General features: G+C 42.4%; 1 protein-coding gene across 6 annotated transcripts; it reads left to right on the plus strand.

The window, feature by feature from the left end:
* The first annotated feature begins 13,319 nt into the window (after positions 1-13,319).
* Positions 13,320-23,594, plus strand: LOC123058932 (uncharacterized). 6 transcript variants are annotated; one of them, XM_044481602.1, is made up of 15 exons: positions 13,335-13,481; positions 13,571-13,906; positions 14,405-14,643; positions 16,890-17,350; positions 17,602-17,691; positions 17,770-17,844; positions 17,992-18,090; positions 18,160-18,256; positions 18,336-18,389; positions 18,474-18,601; positions 19,367-19,445; positions 20,752-21,049; positions 21,184-21,671; positions 22,325-22,437; positions 22,533-23,594. In XM_044481602.1, the coding sequence occupies exons 8-15, from the start codon at positions 18,178-18,180 to the stop codon at positions 23,190-23,192; spliced, it is 1,899 nt and encodes a 632-aa protein (XP_044337537.1). In that variant the 5' UTR covers positions 13,335-13,481; positions 13,571-13,906; positions 14,405-14,643; positions 16,890-17,350; positions 17,602-17,691; positions 17,770-17,844; positions 17,992-18,090; positions 18,160-18,177; the 3' UTR covers positions 23,193-23,594. The 6 variants fall into 6 exon arrangements, with proteins under 6 accessions (XP_044337533.1, XP_044337532.1, XP_044337536.1 ...); XM_044481600.1 differs by having other exon boundaries at positions 13,571-13,654; positions 13,751-13,906; positions 17,992-18,256; XM_044481599.1 differs by having other exon boundaries at positions 13,571-13,654; positions 13,851-13,906; positions 17,992-18,256.
* The last annotated feature ends 665 nt before the right edge of the window (positions 23,595-24,259 follow it).

Consider the following 24,259-nt stretch of genomic DNA (forward strand, 5'->3'; position numbering starts at 1 on the left):
ATCTTGGGGGAGTTGATACGTCTCCGTCGTATCTACTTTTCCAAACACTTTTGCCCTTGTTTTGGACTCTAACTTGCATGATTTGAATGGAACTAACCCGGACTGACGTTGTTTTCAGCAGAATTACCATGGTGTTATTTATGTGCAGAAACAAAAGTTCTCGAAATGAACTGAAACTTCATGGAACAACTTTTTGGAAAATATAAAAAATACCTGCAAAAGATGAAGGCCAGGGGGCCCACCACCTGTCCACAAGGGTGGGGGGCGCGCCCTCTCGAAATGAACTGAAACTTCATGGAACAACTTTTTGGAAAATATAAAAAATACCTGCAAAAGATGAAGGCCAGGGGGCCCACCACCTGTCCACGAGGGTGGGGGGCGCGCCTGCCCCCCTAGGGCGCGCCCCCTACCTCGTGGGCCCCCTAGAGCTCCTTCGACTCCAACTCTATATATTGTGTTTCGGGGAGAAAAAATCAGAGAGAAGGATTCATCATGTTTTACGATACGGAGCCGCCGCCAAGCCCTAAAACCTCTCGGGAGGGCTGATCTGGAGTCCGTTCGGAGCTCCGGAGAGGGGAATCCGTCGCCATCATCATCATCAACAATCCTGCATCACCAATTTCATGATGCTCACCGCCGTGCGTGAGTAATTCCATCGTAGGCTTGCTGGACGGTGATGGGTTGGATGGGATCTATCATGTAATCGAGTTAGTTTTGTTAGGGTTTGATCCCTGGTATCCACTATGTTCTGAGATTGATGTTGCTATGACTTTGCTATGCTTAATGCTTGTCACTAGGGCCCGAGTGCCATGATTTCAGATTTTAACCTATTATGTTTTCATCAATATATGAGAGTTCTTGATCCTATATTGCAAGTCTATAGTCACATATTATGTGTTATGATCCGTTAACCCGAAGTGACAATAATCGGGATACTTACCGGTGATGACCGTAGTTTGAGAAGTTCATTTATTCACTATGTGTTAATGCTTTGTTCCGGTACTCTATTAAAAGGAGGCCTTAATATCCCTTAGTTTCCGTAAGGACCCCGCTGCCACGGGAGGGTAGGACAAAAGATGTCATGCAAATTCTTTTCCATAAGCACGTATGACTATATTCGGAATACATGCCTACATTACATCAATGAACTGAAGCTAGTTCTGTGTCACCCTAGGTTATGATTGTTACATGATGAACCGCATCCGGCATAATTCTCCATCACTGATCCATTTGCCTACGAGCTTTCCATATATTGTTCTTCGCTTATTTACTTTTCCGTTGCTATTGCTATCATCACTACAAAATAACAAAAACATTACTTTTGCTATCATTACCGTTTGCTACCGTTATCACTACTATCATATTACTTTGCTACTAAACACTTTGCTGCAGATACTAAGTTTCCAGGTGTGGTTGAATTGACAACTTAGCTGCTAATACTTGAGAGTATTCTTTGGCTTCCCTTGTGTCGAATCAATAAATTTGGGTTGAATACTTTACCCTAGAAAATTGTTGCGATCCCCTATACTTGTGGGTTATCACGGATCTGCCCCGCCCGGCTCCGTCTGCCACCACCCTGCCCGCTGTAGCTCCGTCCGCCACCGCCCCGCACGCCGCCGCCGCCCCGCAGCTCTGCCCCGCTCGGCTCCATCCGCCACCGCCCCGCAGCTCCACCCTACCCGGCTCCTTCCGCCACCGCCCCGACCGCTCCACCGCTCTTCGATGGCGCCGAAGGGCAAGTCGGGCTTCTTTGGCGTGAGGCAAAAGCCCTCCGGTAATTGGGGTTGGAGTTCTCCAACGCCGGAAGGCGTTGGTGGATCGGCACGTACCCCTCCGCCCACGAGGCCGCGCCTGCCTACGACGTGCCGGTGTGGCGTGCCGAGAGGCCTCGATCGCACGTCAATTTCCCAGAGATCGAGAGTCAGGCGGAAGCGGACATGCTTGTGCCGTAGGGCATCAACATGAAGGAGATCACGACGAAGAAGAAGAAGACGAAGAAGCCGTCGGTTGTCGTCAGTGCTGGCGAGACCGACGAGGAGGCGATGGCGAGGTTTGCTCGGGAGCATCCGGAGTACGTCCAGGCCGAGCTGGAGTACTACGGGAAGCGTGAGGTGGAGCAGAAGAAGAAGGGGCCGAAGAAGGAGGATGAGGCCGGTCCCTCGACGGTGATCCCTAGTCCTCCTCTTTCGAGGAGGACTGGGCAGACTTCTCGGACGATGAGGAGGAGGAGGGGTGCGACGACCCGACGAAGGAGGAGTTCTGGGCGCAGTTCCGCAGCTCCGACGATGAGGAGTAGTTTATCTAGTAGTTTGAATAAGTAGTAGTTGAAGTTCATGTATGAAACTATGTTGAATTTGATGTTTGAACTATGTTGAATGGACTAGTAGTATGTCGTTTTAAGAAATTTTACATCTTCATTTTGGACCATCTATTGGAGTTGCTCTTTTGGACCATCAATTTAGACCATCTGTTGGAGTTGAGCTTTTTTCCAAGCTCCAAAACACACTTTTTGGCGGTCCAAATTTTACATCTCCGGTTTTGGATCGCCAAATTTTGGACCATCTATTGGAGATTCTCTAAGGCCACATAGGACCAATGCATCAGAACAACAATCACCGCCATTGAAGAGTAGCGTGGATCAGAAGTATCCAACCTAAAGATACATGAACATAGACGAACTACGACCAGATCTGAGCAAATCCACCAAGGATAGATCCGCCGGAGACACGCCTCCACACGCCTGATACGTGTCCAACGTATCTATAATTTTTCATTGCTCCATGCTCTATTATCTACTATTTTGGACTATATTGGGCTTTATTTTCCACTTTTATATTATTTTTGGGACTAACCTGTTAACCGGAGGCCCAGCCCAGAATTGTTGTTTTTTGCCTATTTGAGTGTTTCGAAGAAACGGAATATCAAACGGAGTCCAAACGGAATGAAACCTTCGGGAACGTGATTTTCCCACCGAACGTGATCCAGGAGACTTGGACCCTACGCCAAGGCATCAGAGAGGCGGTCACGAGGGTGGGGGGCGCCCCCCCTAGGGCGCGCCCCCTGCCTCATGGGCCCCTCGGAGCTCCACCGACGTACTCCTTCCTCCTATATATACCTACGTACCCCCAAACAATCAGAGAGGAGCCAAAAACCTAGTTCCACCGCAGCAACTTTCTGTATCCACGAGATCCCATCTTGGGGCCTGTTCCGGAGCTCCGCCGGAGAGGGCCGTCATCACGGAGGGCTTCTACATCATCATAGCCCCTCCGATGAAGTGTGAGTAGTTTACCTCAGACCTTCGGGTCCATAGTTAGTAGCTAGATGGGTTCTTCTCTCTTTTTGGATCTCAATACAAAGTTCTCCCCCTCTTTTGTGGAGATCTATTCGATGTAATCTTCTTTTTGTGGTGTGTTTGTTGAGACCGATGAATTGTGGGTTTATGATCAAGTCTATCTATGAATAATATTTGAATCTTCTCTGAATTCTTTTATGCATGATTGGTTATCTTTGCAAGTCTCTTCGAATTATCCGTTTGGTTTGGCTAACTAGATTGGTAGTTCTTGCCATGGGAGAAGTGCTTAGCTTTGGGTTCGATCTTGCGGTGTCCTTTCCCAGTGACAGAAGGGGCAGCAAGGCACGTATTGTATCGTTGCCATCGAGGATAACAAGATGGGGTTTATTTCATATTGCATGAATTTATCTCTCTACATCATGTCATCTTGCTTAAAGCGTTACTCTGTTTTTAACTTAATACTCTAGATGCATGCTGGATAGCGGTCGATGAGTAGAGTAATAGTAGTAGATGCATAATCGTTTCGGTCTACTTGTCACGGACGTGATGCCTATATACATGATCATGCCTAGATATTCTCATAACTATGCTCAATTCTGTCAATTGCTCAACAGTAATTTGTTCACCCACCGTAGAATACTTATGCTCTTGAGAGAAGCCACTAGTGAAACCTATGGCCCCCGGGTCTATTCTCATTATATGAATCTCCATCACTTCAATCTTGCTTTGCTTTTTTACTTTGCCTTTACTTTTTACTTTGCATCTCTATACCAAAAATATTATATCTATCAGATCTCACTCTCGTAAGTGACCGTGAAGGGATTGACAACCCCTAATTGCGTTGGTTGCAAGTAGCTATCGTTTTGTGCAGGTACGAGGTACTTGAGCGTGGCCTCCTACTGGATTGATACCTTGGTTCTCAAAAACTGAGGGAAATACTTACGCTACTCTGCTGCATCATCCCTTCCTCTTCGGGGAAATCCAACGCAAGCTCAAGAGGTAGCAAGAAGGATTTCTGGCGCCCTTGCCGGGGAGTCTACGAAAAAAGTCAACATACCAAGTACCCATCACAATCCCTGTCTCTCGCATTACATTATTTGACATTTGTCTCTCGTTTTCCTCTCCCCCACTTCACCCTTGCCGTTTTATTCGCCCTCTCTCTCTATCCTCCCTCTCTATTTGCCTCTTTTGCCTGTTTGCTCTTGTTTGCTCGTGTGCTAGTTTGCTTGCTTGTCATTATGTCTAAAATTGGGGAAGTTATCGCCAATATGGGCGATAACAATATCTTGGAAAATTCTGATGCTTCTGCTGAAGAACCCCCTACCTACCATACAAAAAGATTTCGAATCGGTAGTGGTAATATTATTAGAAAATGAGTTATTCAAGATTTCTTTACTTGTGTCGGTGCTTTGCCCTCTATGGGTGGTTCTATTCTCCATAGAACTAGTAGTCTTGCGGACGCTATTGCTATGCTCATCATTGAACTTGAAAGGCAATTTATGCATATGCACCCATCTATACAAAGAGTTTTCCTAGAATTTTCTAATATCGAGCATTCCTCTGTTAAGCGTGCTGCTACTATCTTTTTGGCTCATGAATTCAGATTTATAATAAAAGAAGCCAAAGAAATCTGTGCGCACTATAGGGTGGACGCTGGTCGTCCTCCCATAGAATCTATCCTCTTCAATCAAGAAGAAATTGTGCACTTTCAATCTCTTGACTATGTTGCTTTTAATGAAAACCTTAGAAAAAAGGTGCCAATCAATATTTTAATTGATAGAATCTTTGAACTTAATGATGATTTGGCTATTCGAGATAATGAGCTAGGATGCTCTCTTGACTCTAGGCTCACAAGGTTCTGTCAAAAGAATGCTTATAATGATGAATTGGTTGTACAATACGAAGGGCCGAAAGAGGAACCTAAACCTCCTAAAATTGATCTTGGGGACTTCTGTCCTATTGGATTTAGCCATTTTGATTATTTTTGCTTGCCTCAAAGAAAACTTGCTGCCGAACATAAAGAATATGAAATGAGTTTCACCGATCTATCTTATTACTACGGCACAACCTAGATCTATCCTCGCTTTTATGCCTAGCTAGGGGCGTTAAACGATAGCGCTTGTAGGGAGGCAACCCAATTTTATTTTATTCCTTGATTTTTGCTCCTGATTAGTAATAAATAAATTATTTAGCCTCTGTTTTGGTTGTGTTTTTTGTGTTTAATTAGTGTTTGTGCCAAGTAGAACCGTTGGGAAGACTTGGGGAAAGTCTTGTTGAACTTGCTGTAAAAAAACAGAAACTTTAGCGCTCACGAGAACTGCTGTAATTTTTATTTAAAGAGTTATATTTAGTTAATTCTTTTTGCATATGATTAATAGATAAATTCATAATGTCCAGCAATTTATTTTAGAACTTTTGGGATTCCAGATCTTGCGATAGCTACAGATTACTACAGACTGTTCTGTTTTTGACAGATTCTGTTTTTCGTGTGTTGTTTGCTTATTTTGATGAATCTATGGTTACTAAAATAGTTTATAATCCATAGAGAAGTTGGAATACAGTAGGTTTAACACCAATCTAAATAAAGAATGAGTTCATTACAGTAGCTTGAAGTGGTCTTTTTTTTCTTTCGCTAACGGAGCTCACGAGTTTTCTACTTTAAGTTTTGTGTTGTGAAGTTTTCAAGTTTTGGGTGAATTCTTTTAATGGATTATGGAACAAGGAGTGGCAAGAGCCTAAGCTTGGGGATGCCCATGGCACCCCCAAGATAATCCAAGGACACCAAAAATTCAAAGGTTGGGGATGCCCCGGAAGGCATCCCCTCTTTCGTCCACTTCCATCGGTAATTTACTTGGAGCTATATTTTTATTCACCAACATGATATGTGTTTTGCTTGGAGCGTCTTGTATTATTTTTGTCTTTGTGTTTTAGTATGCCACAATCATCCTTGCTGTACACACCTTTTGAGAGAACCATACATGAATTAGAATTTGATAGAATACTCTATGTGCTTCACTTATATCTTTTGAGCGTTATAATTTTGCTCTATGTGCTTCACTTAGATCTTTCAGAGCGCGGTGGTGGATTTGTTTTAAAGAAACTATTGATCTCTCATGCTTCACTTAAATTATTTTGAGAGTCTTAATAGCATGGTAATTTGCTTAATAATAACATGCTTGGTATTCAAGATTTGTGAAACTTTTTTTTGAGTGTGTTGAATACTAAGAAAAGTTGGATGCTTGATAATTGTTTTGAGATATGGAGGTAGTAATATCAAAGTCATGCTAGTAGAGTAATTGTGAATTTAAGAAGTGCTTGAGTTAAAGTTTGCAAGTCCCGTAGCATGCACGTATGGTGAACGTTATGCAACAAATTTGAAACATGAGGTGTTATTTGATTGTCCTCCTTATGAGTGGCGGTCGGGGACGAGCGATGGTCTTTTCCTACCAATATATCCCCCTAGGAGCATGCGCGTAATACTTTGGTTTTTGATGGCTTGTAGATTTTTGCAATAAGTATATGAGTTCTTTTATGACTAATGTTGAGTACATGGATTATACGCACTCTCACCCTTCCATCATTGCTAGCCTCTACGGTACCGTGCATTGCCCTTTCTCACATCGAGAGTTGGTGCAAACTTGGCCGGTGCATCCAAACCCCGTGATATGATACGCTCTTTAACACATAAACCTCCTTATATCTTCCTCAAAACAGCCACCATACCTACCTATTATGGCATTTCCATAGCCATTCCGAGATATATTGCCATGCAACTTTCCACCATCCAGTTTATCATGACACATCCATCATTGTCATATTGCTTAGCATGATCATGTAGTTGACATAGTATTTTGTGGCAAAGCCACCGTTCATAATTTTTCATACTCGTCACTCTTGATTCATTGCATATCCCGGTACACCGCCGGAGGCATCTATATAGAGTCATACTTTGTTCTAGTATTGAGTTGTAATCATTGAGTAGTAAATAAATAGAAGTGTGATGATCATCATTTAATAGAGCATTGTCCCAAAAAAAGGCCAAAGAAGAAAAAGAAGGCCCAAAAAAAGGGGCAATGCTAATATTCCTTTTTCCACACTTGTGCTTCAAAGTAGCACCATGTTCTTCATATAGAGAGTCTCTTGAGTTATAATTTTCATATACTAGTGGAAATTTTCATTATAGAACTTGGCTTGTATATTCCAACAATGCGCCTCCTCAAGTGCCCTAGGTCTTCGTGAGCAAGCAAGTTGGATGCACACCCACTTAGTTTCTTTTGTTGAGCTTTCATACATTTATAGCTCTAGTGCATCCATTGCATGGCAATCCCTACTCCTTGCATTAACATCAATTGATGGGCATCTCCATAGCCCATTGATTAGCCTCATTGATGTGAGACTTTCTCCTTTTTGTCTTCTCCGCATAACCCCCACCATTATATTCTATTCCACCCATAGTGCTATATCCATGGCTCACGCTCATGTATTGCGTGAAAGTTTATGAGTTTGAAATTATTAAGGTATGAAACAATTGCTTGGCTTGTCATCGGGGTTGTGCATGATGAGAGCATTCTTGTGTGACGAAAATGGAGTATGACTAAACTATATGATTTTGTAGGGATGAACTTTCTTTGGCCATGTTACTTTAAGAAAACATAATTGCTTTGTTGGTTTGCTTGAAGTATTATTACTCTTTATGTCAATATGAACTTTTGTCTTGAATCTTCCTATCTGAATATTCATACCACAATTAAGAAGATTTGCATTGAAATTATGCCAAGTAGCACTCCGCATCAAAAATTCTCTTTTTATCATTTACCTACTCGAGGACGAGCAGAAATTAAGCTTGGAGATGCCTGATACGTCTCCAATGTATCTATAATTTTTGGTTGCTCCATGCTATATTATCTACTGTTTTGGACTATATTGGGCTTTATTTTCCACTTTTATATTATTTTTGGGACTAACCTATTAACCGGAGGCCCAGCCCAGAATTGTTGTTTTTTGCCTATTTCAATGTTTCGAAGAAATGGAATATCAAACGGAGTCCAAACGGAATGAAACCTTCGGGAACATGATTTTCCCACCGAACGTGATCCAGGAGACTTGGACCCTACGCCAAGGCATCAGAGAGGCGGTCACGAGGATGGGGGCGTCCCCCCTAGGGCGCGCCCCCTGCCTCGTGGGCCCCTCGGAGCTCCACCGACATACTCATTCCTCCTATATATACCTACGTACCCCCAAACGATCAGAGAGGAGCCAAAAACCTAATTCCACCACCGCAACTTTCTGTATCCACGAGATCCCATCTTGGGGCCTGTTCCGGAGCTCCGCCGGAGAGGGCCGTCATCACGGAGGGCTTCTACATCATCATAGCCCCTCCGATGAAGTGTGAGTAGTTTACCTCAGACCTTCGGGTCCATAGTTAGTAGCTAGATGGCTTCTTCTCTCTTTTTGGATCTCAATACAAAGTTCTCCCCCTCTCTTGTGGAGATCTATTCGATGTAATCTTCCTTTTGCGGTGTGTTTGTTGAGACCGATGAATTGTGGGTTTATGATCAAGTCTATCTATGAATAATATTTGAATCTTCTCTGAATTCTTTTATGCATAATTGGTTATCTTTGCAAGTCTCTTCGAATTATCTGTTTGGTTTGGCCAACTAGATTGGTAGTTCTTGCCATGGGAGAAATGCTTAGCTTTGGGTTCGATCTTGTGGTGTCCTTTCCCAGTGACAGAAGGGGCAGCAAGGCACGTATTGTATCATTGCCATCGAGGATAACAAGATGGGGTTTATTTCATATTGCATGAATTTATCTCTCTACATCATGTCATCTTTCTTAAAGCGTTACTCTGTTTTTAACTTAATACTCTAGATGCATGTTGGATAGCGGTCGATGAGTGGAGTAATAGTAGTAGATGCAGAATCGTTCCGGTCTACTTGTCACGGACGTGATGCCTATATATATGATCATGCCTAGATATTCTCATAACTATGCTCAATTCTGTCAATTGCTCAACAGTAATTTGTTCACCCACCGTAGAATACTTAAGCTCTTGAGAGAAGCCACTAGTGAAACCTATGGCCCCCCGTGTCTATTCTCATCATATGAATCTCCATCACTTTAATCTTGCTTTGCTTTTTTATTTTGACTTTACTTTTTACTTTGCATCTCTACACCAAAAATATTATATCTATCAGATCTCACTCTCGTAAGTGATCGTGAAGGGATTGACAATCCCTAATCATGTTGGTTGCGAGTAGCTATCGTTTTGTGCAGGTACGAGGGACTTGAGCGTGGCCTCCTACTGGATTGATACCTTGGTTCTCAAAAACTGAGTGAAATACTTATGCTACTCTACTGCATCATCCCTTCCTCTTCGGGGAAATCCAACGCAAACTCAAGAGGTAGCAACGCCTACCGACGATGCTAGACACACCACTGAGACGGGAGCTAGGCGGGGAGAACCTTATTCTATCTCAGGGAGTCGTCGTTGTCTCGTCTTCCTGAGCAGGACATAAACCCTAACAAAACCCGAAGAAACATCTAAAAACGAAGCCATCCCGTCGGCAATGGTCGGGATCCACCATGCCGCAGTGGCCCTAAGGCCACCGAATACGGGGTGGATCGGTGGCGGAAAGTATATTATTCAATTTTGCTAAAGCACATCTATATTATTTGCAAAACCACTTGTTTGGCCTTCCTTAGAGAAAAAGGTTTTTTCCTCTGATTTGATATTTAACAGACAACACGATTTAACTTTCTTGCAGGTCATCTTGAGAGCTACCGCTTGGATTCGTACGTGGTCCTTACTCACTCCTATGGAATCCAGGGAGCCTTTGGTTACTGAGTGCAACTAGTGGGAGATGGTAGCACGGGCTATATTCAACCGGTTCGAATGGCGGTCGCATAACAGGATAGGAGTCTAGGGAGCTTATCCTTCATATTGCCATACCGGTTGTTATTGTCAGCATGTAATTTGATTTTTTTTTTACTTTCACTCCTCTTGCGAGCTGTAATACTTTGATGACTTTGTGATACTTCGCGAAATTTTAATAAAATGACTGCATGCATTATTATGATGCAGAGGCCGGAGATACACCTTCATTTCCAAAAAGTCTCTATTTATCTAAAGCTTCCCCGAATTTCATGTAAGCATCTCGGCCGTATACCAATTCCAAATATGTCTTTCCTGCCACCCAATGTCCAATTAAATATTACAAATTAACAGAAGGCCAACAATTAACTGGCTGCACAATGCCCAATCTTTCATTTCTTTTAGACACTGATAACTGTCACACGTGTGACACAATAAACACCCGACCACACGACTTTGTGTGGCATGCCCAACAGGCAGCCCACACGATTCTGTGTGGGCGAACATTAAAACTGACCACACGTCCGGATGTAGCTACTTCGTGCCACACGTCGAACCAACAACAACTACTCACCCCAACCTGCACGTGTGGCACGAAGCAATTCCGCCCTGATATTTTTTTATGGCAACTTTAGTTACCCCGGGATGACAACTTTAGTTGTAAAGCATGACAACTTCTCTGTTTTTTTTGTTCCGTTCGGGTTAGCTATAGTTGCTATGTCTAATTAACGATGGTTGCCACATGTGATCAAACTATAGTTGCCGTGTGTGATTAACTAGTTGCCATGTGTGGTCAAACTATAGTTGCCAGTAGTTGCCGTTTATCACAATGTGAGCGTCGTGTGGGCAAAAAGCAATTTCGCCCACACGCTCGACGAGCATCCTGTGTGCCGTTCAGGCGAGGAGCGTCACACATGTGGCACTAAATGATAGCGCCCACACAATGTTGGATGCTTACGTGTCTCTCCACCAAAATGACAACTGCTTTAAAATTCGTGCAAATAGATCGAACTGCATCGAGTACGTGTGGACGTGTTGATAAATGTCACGTGTAGGTGTTATCATTTGAGCCCTGACTTTTACACCGATAGTGGGCCCCAGGAGTGCAGGACCCACTGGCTCTTACCCAGCAGTGCAGCACACACCATGACGCCCTCCGTGGCGAGGGGTGACACGGAACCTCCCAGGAGGGAGAGCAGCATGAGTTCCAGAGAACTTCTCAGGAACACTGGAACAAGAAGCGGAGAGCAGCAGAAGTTCCAAGGAACTTCCTAGAACTTCTCTCTGTTTCTTGATCATGAAAATGAATTCCTTGGACCCATCCCACTAACTTCTGTGCCTTTGCAGACCCGGTTTCAAGAAGCAATGCAATGAATCACTATCCCTGTCAAAAAAATGTAATGGAAACCCAAAGATGGAAAATAATGGATTAGATTCGCTTTGCATGTCCTTTTCTTTGACAAATTCAGAATACACTTTGAGTGGCAGCACAACCCCTTTTTTATTTGAATACGTACAGTGAAAAGAAAACTTTATAGTGCACAATAATACATCTATTTCTAGATTTATGGATTTATATGTTTTAAAAGTTCTCAGAAATCAGAGTTCATTTTTCTATTTATTTTTACAAATGGATACATACTGTGAAATGAGCTAAATGGTCGCTGAATTTGGACCAAAAACTATTCATTTCTAAGTTGTGCAGAAATTTTTAAAAATGAATATCCCTTTCTCTCTTCTTTTTTTGCAAAAAACTATTCATTTCTAAGTTGTGCAAAAAAAACTAAAAAAATGAATATCCCCTTCTCTCTTTTTTTTCTTTTGCGAAAAACTATACATTTCTAAGTTGTGCAGCAAAACTAAAAAATGAATATCCCTTTCTAAAGGGTAAAACTTCACTCATCTTCATGGTAGCGTAACGATTACACAGGAATTAGATTGTTGCATGCCCGTTCTATTGAAATCAAGCAAAACAAGGAGAGCACAACCTTTCTTTTATTTGAAAAATTGAAAATCCGACGAGGGAAAACAGGCACATAATAATAAGAAGGGGTGGATAATACTCCCAAAAGCATCTAAGAATAAAATTGGGGTTGCGCTAACTGATACACGTGTGGCAGGAAGAGAGACGCACCACACGTCTCTAATATAAACAGATTGCCACGTCATCGCATGCATGCATGTAGGAATCTTTTTGGATATTCAGTTTTTAAAATATTTTATTTCTTAAGCAAAAAATCCGATTGAAAATCCGTTTTCACCATTAAATCCCTTGTGATGAGATCTTCGAAATTAGATCACATGTTAATATGTTTTGATGAAAAAAAAATTAGATTAAAAGTTGCCATGTCTATTGCATATGAATTGTCATGATGTTTACACTGAAGTTGCCATGATATGTTTCAGCTATTTTCTTCTACATTTAAAAGTAAATTTTAACATTTATAAAATGGGGAATTAAGAAACTAGACTTGCCATGAACCATAAACTAAAATTGCCATGATACATGCACGTAAAATTGCCATGGTTTATACAAAAAATAATTTTCATGGTCAAAGTACTGGAGTTGCCATCATCAAAATACTAAAATTGCCATGATCTACAAACTAAAATTGCCACATGGCAACTTTAGTTTAAGCCCTATGGCAACTGCAGTGTAAACATCGTGCCAACTTCTGGCAAAAAAAATCGTCGAAACATATCAACATGGGGTCTAGTTTTGAAGATCTCGTCGAGACGAATTTAATGGCGAAAACGGATTTTTAGTTCGCTTTTTTATTTAGGAGATACAACATTTTTAAGCCGAAAATCAAAAAAAATTCTGCTGATATCATCTATTCATACATGGCAAAATGAGCGGTGATGAAGGCGTGTGGGCGATGTGCGAACGCCCACACGTGTGGGCGTTAACATTTCCGTAAAATTGAACAGATAAAAGTAACGCATAGCCAGAATCACACGTATTTTATTATGAAAAAAAATACTACTATCTATTAATAGAAGGGAGATTCGACATGGATCTTTTCGAATTAAGGTAAATTCTGGGTAGAGGCCTTGGCTGCTAAAGTCGTCCTGTGGAGCCCACCGTAGTGGAAAAAATTGGCAGCCGTGTGGTGCCCTGCTTGGGTAAAAGGAGAACCCAACACAAACAGAGTAAGCTTAGCTATAGTGGCGAGGAGCCTCCACACAACTCGGCCGAGGGACAGCTTGGGTGGTCTTCATCATGGGGAAAAAGAGGAAACATGATCAGGGAAGGGACGACGAGTCGAGCTCCTCCGATGCCAAGCGGTACAGGTCTTGCCACTGCCAGAACAGGTTAGTAGTTTCCCTCCTCTCCCTTTTACTGTTGGCTCTGCTGTTTTCTCTAATTTTTCTTTGTTTCATTTTGACATAAAAAATTGTAGAAGGATGTTAAGTGACGGGATGTCCGGGAGGGGTTTTCAGATACCTTCTGTGAGGCAGTAATCGAACTGAAAGACGTCATACGGGTATCTTCATCTCTTGATTCACCGGAAAACTGGAGTTTTTCTTTTCTCTGTCGATAAATATTGCACTGATTGGGCTTTTCTTTGCGCCAACGTTAGTTTGACACTCTGGATTAAGCTTGAACCCTATTTCTGTTACTGATATGCTCTTCTTGAAGACACAATAGCCTTGATCATATTCGTGTGATGGAACGCACAGCATATAAATCACCTACGAGCTGGGTTATGGGACCGTATGGTTATGATCTCACCTAAGTACGTTGTTCTTAATGCATACCAGAAGTTCAGGACTTCGGGAGCTTTTGGTTATTGGGTGCAACCGCTGGGAGACAGTAATACGAGTTATCTTTAGCCGATTTGCATGGCAAACTAATAATAGACTAGGTGTATAGGCATCGTAGTCTGTTTTTAATGGCCGGATGTGGCACTTTTCAGATTTATTTTTTCGACCTTTTTGCTCAGATTATGAGCTTCTTTAAACCCTAAGACCTTATCACATTTTTTTTAATAATATGGCTGCATGCATCAATTGATGCAGAGGTCGGGGGTTATCCTCCTTTTAAAAAAGAAAAACCAAAAATTCAGGAATGCTTATTAGGAATCAGAATAGCTAAGGGGTGTCTCTTTTTGTTCCTGTCTCAATATTTTCTTTACTCACTTTCTCTATAATTGACTAAGGAGCATGGACTTAATGAAACTTTCAGCAATTTTTTATTATAGACTGTGCCTATTTTCAGTTTGTTTCCTTTACAGGCTAAAGTGGCCACGGAGGAAAAGTTCGAAAGAAAAATTATAAAGCTTAAGCAAAAGAGGGAAAAAGATAAGAACAAACATAAGGAAGATATCAGAATACTCAAGGAAGATTTCACAATACTCAAAGAATATTTCAGAATACTGAAGGAATCTCATGAAGAGCTCAATTCAAAAATCCAAGAGATGCGAAAAGAAGGGCGTGCTGAAGTAAATCATTACGATAAATCTCCATCTCAGAGGTGAGGAGTTTCTTTAGCTATGGTTTGACTAGGATACTTAGAAGGGTGTGTCGTCGAGATGTGGACTCTATTACATCAGTCGTTATCATCATAGCATAGGTGTGAGATAGTATTTGAAATGTGGATGGTAAACAGGCCCCATTTATAGAACTGGAAGATTGGGCCAATTTTAAATTCTAAGAAAAAAACCTGCACTGAACTTCTTCCAGTGATATGTTTACGATTTTAGATTTACCAAATATCAGGACATTTATCTAGGGCGGAGCCAGCGGCCGGCGACCCCGGGCTCTACTTGACAGTGGACGTACGTATAATAAACAATGGGCAAATCTTGTTTGACGATTTACCCGGGCATACTCTAGTAGGCTTTCCTTAGTAAAATAATGGGGTAACTAACCAGTGAGTAGTGGTCTAATTAACTTGGCGTACCAAGCATCCCGAGTTTAGCAGCCACATCACATTTTACTTCCAAAACTATTACTCCCTCCGTTCCAAAATAGATGACCCAACTTTATATTAAACAACACGAGCAGTCAGAATTTGGAACTTGTTCATTTCTCACCCATCGTGCAGACGGACCGGCGGCGGCGAGCTGAGGCTACCATCCACGCACCGCACTCACCCGCACCCGCAGTAGCAGCACTCTAACCACTATCAAAAACAGCATCCGGACTATAAAGAAGGTTCTTCAAAAACGTTTTCAGGAAGGAAACAATGCACAAATGTTGTCGTTGGCCAATCAAAGATTGTAGGTTTTCACCCTAGAGAAAGACCGTGTTCCCAAAACAATGCATTCAACAAGACCACTGCCATACACAATCAATAATGGCCAGACCTTGGGTTTTCACTCTGAAAATCACGACTCGATACTCAAAGAAGCACCACCAACAAAGAAGTCATCCAATGCTAATGGCCCCACTCACAGAGGCTACTACTACAAATCACGTACCACCAGGCTCACAAGAACTCATGTCCGGTCTGGATAGGAACATACCCTGCAAGCCAAGTCTGAACAACTGCCTGTGAAGCAAAGTCTTAATCCCATCCAAACCCACCTTCACCACTTGCAGGTCCTCCAATCATGCCACGGTATTCTCCACATGTGTTGATCCCATGAAAATCTTGGTGCAGACATGTCCCAAGATGTCAACAAAAATAGAGCTTCGCGATACCGCACTCCGCCGATGACGGGCGGTGCGGATCCATCCCCAGGATCGGACCACTTGTCCCATCCTTTCTGATTAGGTAAGTTTTGATTTAGAATAGATAGGCTTAGGATTTAAATTTTGAGGTTGGGGCAGGGGGGATTGGCCATTGGGGAAGATCACGCCTTCATGAGCTTAGTCTTTGGTTTGAGGGTTTGTTCTAAGTAGATGCTACCTTCAAAATTTAAAGCATTAAATTTCATAGATGAGGGATTTCGGTGTATGAAGCCGAACATTGATATGTTATCTATTAGTTCATTTTATAATTACATTTACAGGGCTATCGTGTTTATACTTTTACTACATTATTTATATGTGCATTGTTGGTTTGGGAGCTTGATGCTATTTTATATGTTGTGTATCTGAACATCCGGTAATTTTTTTTTGAGGGACGGTATTCATCTTCAGATAGACAATTAGACTCAAACTCGCCCAGACTCCACAAAAATTATGGCTCCGCCCTACCATACATGTTGATACAGTAGCACTTTCGATAGAAGTGTACTAATTTAGGTGTGATATTGCAAGTGATACAAACAATCTAAATAAACAAGTATAATTTGTACTTTCTTATATCATACTTGTTGGACCAAATTATAGAAGTGTACTAAGTTTTGTTGAGCAATTCATGGAAATTCACACAATCGTTCATGTTATACAATCTAGGGTCTAGTACTGATTATGTAGACAACATAGTATAATTTGAATTTTTGAACCAAATTCTCTTATTTGTGTTCCAGTTCTTTCTCAATCAATTCGAAGCTTCTTTAGTCTAATTATCTAATGACGTAGTCTAAACTACTAAGATGGTGCCACTACCACCCACTTTAGGAAGGATGACATGTCAGAACTGAAATAGGCATCCAAATAACGAGTGTTGCAAGTAAGATGGGCCTAAGCTACACACTTATCTAGTGACGTATAAAGAGAAAACATAGTTCACGAGATAAGTTTTTTCTTATGTGTCTTATAAAATAAGAACATTTCATTGTTGCTCTCCTCTTTTAGAATTTAACTTATCTTCTGATATGTGTTTGTCAGATCGCAAGTAAGCCAATCAACAAGATTTCGACTAGTAATTGAAAATAATGTGAGCAGAACAATTTACAAAAAGGAAACTATAGAGACCGAGGACGGCGGAGGTCACATAAAAGTTGCCATGTATGATGGCGGCAATTGAATCGCACCTGACCACCTTCTTGCTTCAGCAAAAGTTGACCTAGTTGTCATTGAAGGATGGTTCAACGAACCGAAGCGAGATTCTTGGTCTAAAGAGGATTTTGAGGAAAGCATAATAAAACCACGAAAAGGAATCACAAGGCTAGTGAAAAATGATACATTTGATCTGAGTGATGGGTGTTGTGATCATGAAGGTGCCATTATTATGGATAATTCGCAACAAAGGGAAGTTAAGCTTGGAGTAATGATTGCAGTGCCTACAGAAGTAAGAGTTCTTGAAGGAGTATCAAATCCTTTCAAAGTGCAAGAAGGCAAGACAAAAAGTAATGGTTTTTTTGAATATTCTACCAGTTACTTTAATCTCAGTATTAATTAAAACATGATCAACATTTTCTATGTGATATGTTACATGATCTACTCTCATAAATAGGAGCAAGTTTGATACTACCACAATTTCCTTTTGTTACTTTGTTGCCTCAAAGTGATCACAACTTTGATTGAGGGAATGGTGAAACGTTCTGTCAGTGTATTCCTCTATCTTGTTTACGCTAGTTGAAGGGAATTTTTTTTCCAGAGCCAGGGTCTAAGAAAAAGGGTAAAAAGCCTTCTCCAGTTCCAGCGCAAAACTTGGCACAGACAACCGGCATCCACACAACACAACATGGTGAAGGCTTGTAACTATCGTTTTTCTTTCTCTATTTCTCTGTTTATATCAACTGACTCGTTTATGGATCACCAACAGGCCAAAGTCCTTTTACTCCAGACGAGCAACATAGTCTTCCACCACCTGCCATTCAAGACGTATTGCAGAAATCAGGTAACAAGTTAGTGCTTGAAGCCTCCGTTACCACTAAACGAGTAAAAGAAAATGATTGCAGATGATAAGCCTCCGCTATCCTCATGTGCAAGAATTCGGTAGTGTAATTTCCATTTTATTTACTTTTATTGAATCCAAACTTCACAGACCATGGAAAGCATACAGAATTTCTGACTGATGACACTGCAGAGGATAATCGACTGAGTTATCCACCAGCTATTGTGCCACAGATGGTTGAGGGAAATGGTGAAGCCTTCTGCCTCAGTCTTCTTTATCTTGTTTACGTTAGTTAATACAAATGTTATTTTTTTTCAGGGCAAGCCCTAAACGGCAATGGTCAACAATTTTCGCAACAAATCCCAATGTAAATTTTGTGGCAGCCAACCAATGCACACATGCATAATGCAAAATGGTAAATGCTAGTATAAGGTATTGTCTATTTCTCTGTTTCCAAAGTAAATGAAAGTGATTGAGTTTCGGCTCGCCAACAGGTCAAGACTACAATATGCAACAAACAAGCATTCAAAATCCATCGCAGGCAGCAGGTAATAGCTAGTGCTTCAAGCCTCCTCTACCACCAAAATGAATGAATGATTGCAGATGATATAATACTTTGTATGCACCTCCAGGATATTGTCCAGTCTATCAACCCTTACTTGCTCGTGGACAAGATCAGTACACTAGTTTCTCTAATGCAAGTTCTCAACTTGCATTTCCGAACCTTTCAGCATACACGACATTGAATGATATTCGCCAGGTAACTGTGATATGCATTGAGGAGTTACTAATTTGTACAATAAGACTCCAGGCAAAGCTAGCACCGTATTACACCTAGGGCTAAGTTAGGTTGAGTGATGCACTCTAGTGCTTTTCTATACTTTATAAGAAGGAATTACAAGGGTTGTTTTTACTAGGCCTAGGGCTATAGACATAGCTTCCCCAAGCCTGTCTCCGTCACTAACTCCAGGTTTGTAGTCTAACAAAAGTTACAGAAATACTCCCTCCGTCCCAAAATTTTTGTCTTAGATTTGTCTAAATACGGATGTATCAAGTCATGTTTTGGTATCAGATACATCCATATCTAGACTAATCTAAGACAAGAATTTTGAGACAGAGGGAGTATGTATTAGAGTCCACTAGTTCAGTTACCATTGTTTCTGTATCTGTAAAGGGTGTGTGATCCTAAGGGATAGCAGACCATTATGCCCAAACTTTTCTACAGTATGCTATGGTGTTACCAAACACATGAAATGGTTTTGAATTTTGGGTTTGTTTTGCTACATTACCTTGTGTGATTGTGTCTAAGTGTTTCCGTTAGCAGTTTCACTTGTCGTGGGTATTAGGATGATTATATCTAATGCAATTACTCAGAGAGCAATAAGTATATAAAGATTCCCCTCGCAAAAAACTAAAAATAATAAGTATATAAAAATGTGACATTTTAATGAATTCTGTAAGTGCTTTACTTTATATCATAGGGATTGTAAATTCTCTTTTGACATAATTTGTTTACTTTATTCAGTGGACTTCCATCCCTGAAGGGGAGATATCTGTGGAAGATGTACATCCTTTAATTGTCCCGACACAAATTCAAGAGACTTGTAAGTTCAAATTAGAGGCAAATACTGTTTGTCTTAAACTTAATAATCATTCTGATAGCATTTGCATGTGTCACCTTCATAATTTTGGACTTATCTACTTGATGAGTACAGAATAATTATTACAATTCATCAAAACATTAATATGTTTGTTTTATGCCTAATTTTAAGGGAAAATTTTGTTTTTGCCACTCTAGATTTTGACATTTCACTTTTGCCACTCTTAGCTTTTGACAATTATCACAATTGCCATTCTCATGGCAAAAGCAAAAAAATTAGAGTGGCAATTGTGATAATTGTCAAAAGCTAAGACTGGCAAAAATGAAATAAAATTATTTTGATTTTGCCACAAAATGGCAATTGTGATAATTGTCAAAAGCTAAGAGTGGCAAAAGTGAAATGTCAAAATCTAGAGTGGCATAAGGAAAATTGGCAAAATCTAGAGTGGCAAAAACAAAAATTTCCCTAATTTTAACATGGTCCCTCTTGCCTCCTCCTTTCATATTTCTTAATTTGCATAGAATATGTTTACCCTTATACTCCCTAAAACTAGTACAAAGTTGAGTCACTTATTTTGGAACGGGGAGTACTTTACTCAGTTCCTAAAATTGCCCCCTGGCTGTACATATTCATTCTCGCTATTACCTTCACTCACTGATTCCCAAGTAAATTCCACTAGGTTAACATGACGGGGACACATGTCAGTTATCTTTTTTTCTTCACCCAACTCTGTTTCAGCAGAAAGGGGCTGTATGGGCATGTGGTACATGAATACAGGGGCAAGAAAAATGGCAAAATGAATAGAAGAAGAGGTTATCTGGGCCATTATTTGTCGTGTCTCTGTTTCAAAAACTGTTTGTTGTGCATGTCGGTGACTCAATTATTGAACTGTTGTACCTATAAATTGATAGGTGGTGTTTGGACACAAAACTAAAAATATGTTCAAACCTTAATTTTTTTTGTCTCGATATAAGGGCAACCTGGTGCATGTAGCTCCCGCTTGCGCAGGGTCCAGGGAAGGGTCCGACCACTTTGGGTCTATAGTACGCAGCCTTTTCCTACATTTCTGTAAGAGGCTGTTTCCAGGACTTGAACCCATGACCTCATGGTCACAAGGCAGCAGCTTTACCACTGCGCCAAGGCTCCCCTTCAATTTAATTTTTTTTGTCTCGATATGTTTTCCAAAATTCATGTGGTACACAATAAAAGATAATCATAGTTGTGGAAAATCTTGTTAGAGCCAAACTGCATTTGACCAAAGGGCTTGTGCCAAGCTAAGCTGTGGCTATGTTGTGTGACTGTCCTGTAGATGGGTCATTTAGATGTGGTCAAGTACTACTTCAATGGGATAAACCTCATATGGAGCCCAAGGAACACTGGAACTTTCTTGACGAGCTCATGCCGCTGCATAGCACACAGTCAAGGTTTTATGGAGAAAGTTTACCCAGTACAAGCCTCATGGATAAAGCCCATAAATTACTGGCCAGTACTTCATCAGGTGATTCTGTTTTGAAGATGATTACTGGTGTTACGAGTCGAGCCACGCAAACTCCTCAGAGGAGAGGCGTTCTCATTCGTCCCATTGAGCCATATGATTCAAACGCTGAGTACGTTGGCTAATCCAAGACTTTCTCTCTTTATTTAGAAGTTTCCATTGCTTCTGTTGGAAATTGAGAGGATCACATTGGCCGGTGGTCAATCATGACAACCATCTTACTAACTGGTATTCATGTGCCTATAGCATTTTCAGGCCACCAGTTAAGAAGCAAAGGAATGCCAAATATCAACTGCGGTTTGTCAATAGGGTTTGCAATGACTACTACACCCAGGAACAAATCAAATCAGGGGATGGGAGTCTGTTAAAGGTAGCTTTGTATGATGAGAATAATCGGGTAGTCACATCTGGTCCGCTGTCTTCAGCTTCTGTGGAGGTCGTACTACTTCATGGCGATTTCAATGTCGAAGGTCAAGATTATTGGACATCAGAGGAGTTCAGTGCCTGCCTAGTGCATTCACAATCCTTAGAAGAACCACCAGCCCTGGGAGGTGACCGTGTCTTGGCACTGACTGATGGAGAGGCAGCCCTTGGTAATGTCAGTTTCCAGATTTCCTCCTTCCATGCCAGAACAGGAAAGTTCAAGATGGGTGTTGAGATTAAAAACGTACGAGAAGAGAGTGTTCAACAAGGAATCACTAGCCCATTTCTCGTGAGAGTTCGTCAAGGGGAAGGTACAGTTTTTTCGGTTAATCTTCTCTCGTTGGACATTGCAGTCCTTATACTATCTTTTTCATAAAATAATGTAGTAAGTAACATTTTAGACCAGGAATTAAGATATTTAATAAAACGGTTTTGTTAAAGCACATCTAGATATGCTCTAAGTATTGCACACCTAAATCCTATGACATTGATATTACATGAAGATTCATGCGTGTATTTTATTTTTCAGTTTTATTTTTCTAAATCCTAATGTACACTTCTAAAAAAAGTAAATAAATACTACTCCCTCCGTCCCAAAATAAGTAATAAACTGGGGTACTTTGCAGACGACTAGTATTCAAGTTGATGTTGCAAGTTGATGTTGTGCCACTTTTCATAAATCATGTTTGTCTGAAACTCTTCAATCCTTGAGTAATTGGACCTGCTACAAACGTGTGACTGTCGTTTCTTAGCATTTCAAATATAAAAGCACTTACAGTAAGTGAGGAGTTTGATTGACCCAAAGAGTTCCTTATCCATCTCTTTCTCTCTAGTTTGAATTTTTTGGGTGAGCTGGGCATGTCCACGTGATCAGTAAATCCTTGCCAATGGCAAGCAGTTGCACCTTATTTTGTACTCTACTCCAATTGACATAGCATTATTTTATTTATCTATACCTTTGTAGAATCAAGTCACCATCGGATCACATCTCCCGAAGCGTTGCTCAGAGTAAGAATGGAATTGCCCAAACAAGTCTGCGGGGCGCTGCAGTGCGATGCCAGGGAACGCGCGTCGTCGGTAATTACTGGCTCTATCCCACTTTGGTATATATACATTTCTCATAACCGTTTTATACTAAGATGAAGTTTGGGATGGTGTCGTCGGCGCTGTAGGATCAGTCGTCGCCGGAGAGAAATGTCTTGGTGGCGTCGAAGGTGGAGGACCATGACAGCATAGTACAGAGCGGGAGCGGCGTGTTATTATTCCCAGCCCCGCCGCCGTCGTCGGAGCAGGCACGGGTGCCGCAGCCGGAGCCGGGGCTCAAGTGCCCGCGCTGCGACTCCACCAACACCATGTTCTGCTACTTCAACAACTACTCCCTCACCCAGCCCCGTCACTTCTGCCAAGCATGCCGCCGCTATTGGACCCGCGGCGGCGCGCTCCGCAACGTCCCCAGCTGCCACGCCAAGCGCAGCGCCAAACGAAGCGCCAAGCGTTGCGCCAAGTCCAAGGCCTCCGCCGGAGAACCCGCGGCGACAGCGACACCATCGTCCGCATTGACGGCAACGAAGCCCAACACTACTTCTTGCATCGGCGCCGCACCGCCGGGTCTCCACCAGTACTCCATGTTCTGCACCAAGAGCGAGTCGCCGCACAGCAATCGGTTCGCCGACAACTTCGACCTGGCGAGCCTCCGCCTCGGCTTCCCCGCTAGGCTGCTCTTTGCTGACGGAGGCGTGCACCACCAGCCGGTGTTGCAGGGAATGTTCGACTTAGGGCTACAGAGCGGCGGCGGCAATTGCGAGGACGGAGCCAGTTCCACCACCAAGTGACACCGCCGGCCAATAGGCAATAGAGACCCACAACAGGATTTTCCAAGCGACAGGGGCATGTACATGGAAGAAAATCTTATGCGACCGGGTCGCATGCTTCCTACCGAACGACCCTACCCACCAAACGACACGTGGAAGCGTGAATCTCCAAGCAAGCAACCCCCCTCTTCCCCTCGTCATACTCGTACCGGCTCTTCCTGCTTCTTGTTTCTGGTGTGAATCACCCTCGCTGGTTGTTGTGACGACGACGAGAAGTTCACCGGCGACCTCATGGAGTTGGTGAGAAACGGGCTGACGGCAATTACTTCTTGCGGGCCCTGCTGGATCTGAGCTCGTCCGGGCTAGGCGGGCGGATTGCCGGCGGGGAGCGCATTGGTCAGCAGAGGGCTCCCTGTGCTCCCGGCGGCGGCTTGACGGAGTAGCTGCTCTGTTGGCTCCTGATCCTCATCTGCCCCTTGCGGTACCAGTTCTGTGACGACCGTCCACCTGCGAGCTCGCCGCACATGGGCGCCATGATGGAGCAATAGAGACGACCAGCATCGGCGGCCGGCTGGACAATACAATTTGGAAGGGGATTAATTTCTTTTGGAAGGGAATTAATTTCTTTTGGAAGGGAATTAATGATACGCCGGTCGCTTGGAGAATGGGGAATACACGTGTCATTCGATGAATAGGGTCGTTCGCTCGAAAGCATCGCGCTTTTGAGCGAACGGCCCTATCCATCGAACGACACGTGTACTCCCCATTCTCCAAGCGACCGGCGTATCATTAATTTCCTTCCAAAAGAAATTAATCCCCTTCCAAATTGTATTGTCTAGCCGGCCGCCGGTGCTGGTCGTCTCTATTGCTCCATCATGGTGCCCATGTCCGGCGAGCTCGCAGGTGGACGGTCGTCACAAAACTGGTACCGCAAGGGGCAGATGAGGATCAGGAGCCAACGGAGCAGCTACTCCGTCGAGCCGCCGCCGAGAGCACAGGAAGCCCTCTGCTGACCAATGCGCTCCCCGCCGGCAATCCGTCCGCCTAGCCCGGACGAGCTCAGATCCGGCTGGGCCTGCGAGAAGTAA

The sequence above is a fragment of the Triticum aestivum genome, chromosome 3A (assembly GCF_018294505.1).
Source record: "Triticum aestivum cultivar Chinese Spring chromosome 3A, IWGSC CS RefSeq v2.1, whole genome shotgun sequence".
NCBI classification, from domain to species: Eukaryota; Viridiplantae; Streptophyta; class Magnoliopsida; order Poales; family Poaceae; genus Triticum; species Triticum aestivum.

Excerpts from the sequence above, each read along its gene's own strand:
- LOC123058932 (XM_044481598.1), top strand. The coding sequence starts at position 18,178 with ATGGTCAACAATTTTCGCAACAAATCCCAATGTAAATTTTGTGGCAGC. Across the intron at positions 18,390-18,473 it reads AAATCCATCGCAGGCAGCAG|GATATTGTCCAGTCTATCAA; the intron begins GTAATAGCTAGT and ends ATGCACCTCCAG. Across the intron at positions 21,672-22,324 it reads GAGAGTTCGTCAAGGGGAAG|AATCAAGTCACCATCGGATC; the intron begins GTACAGTTTTTT and ends ATACCTTTGTAG.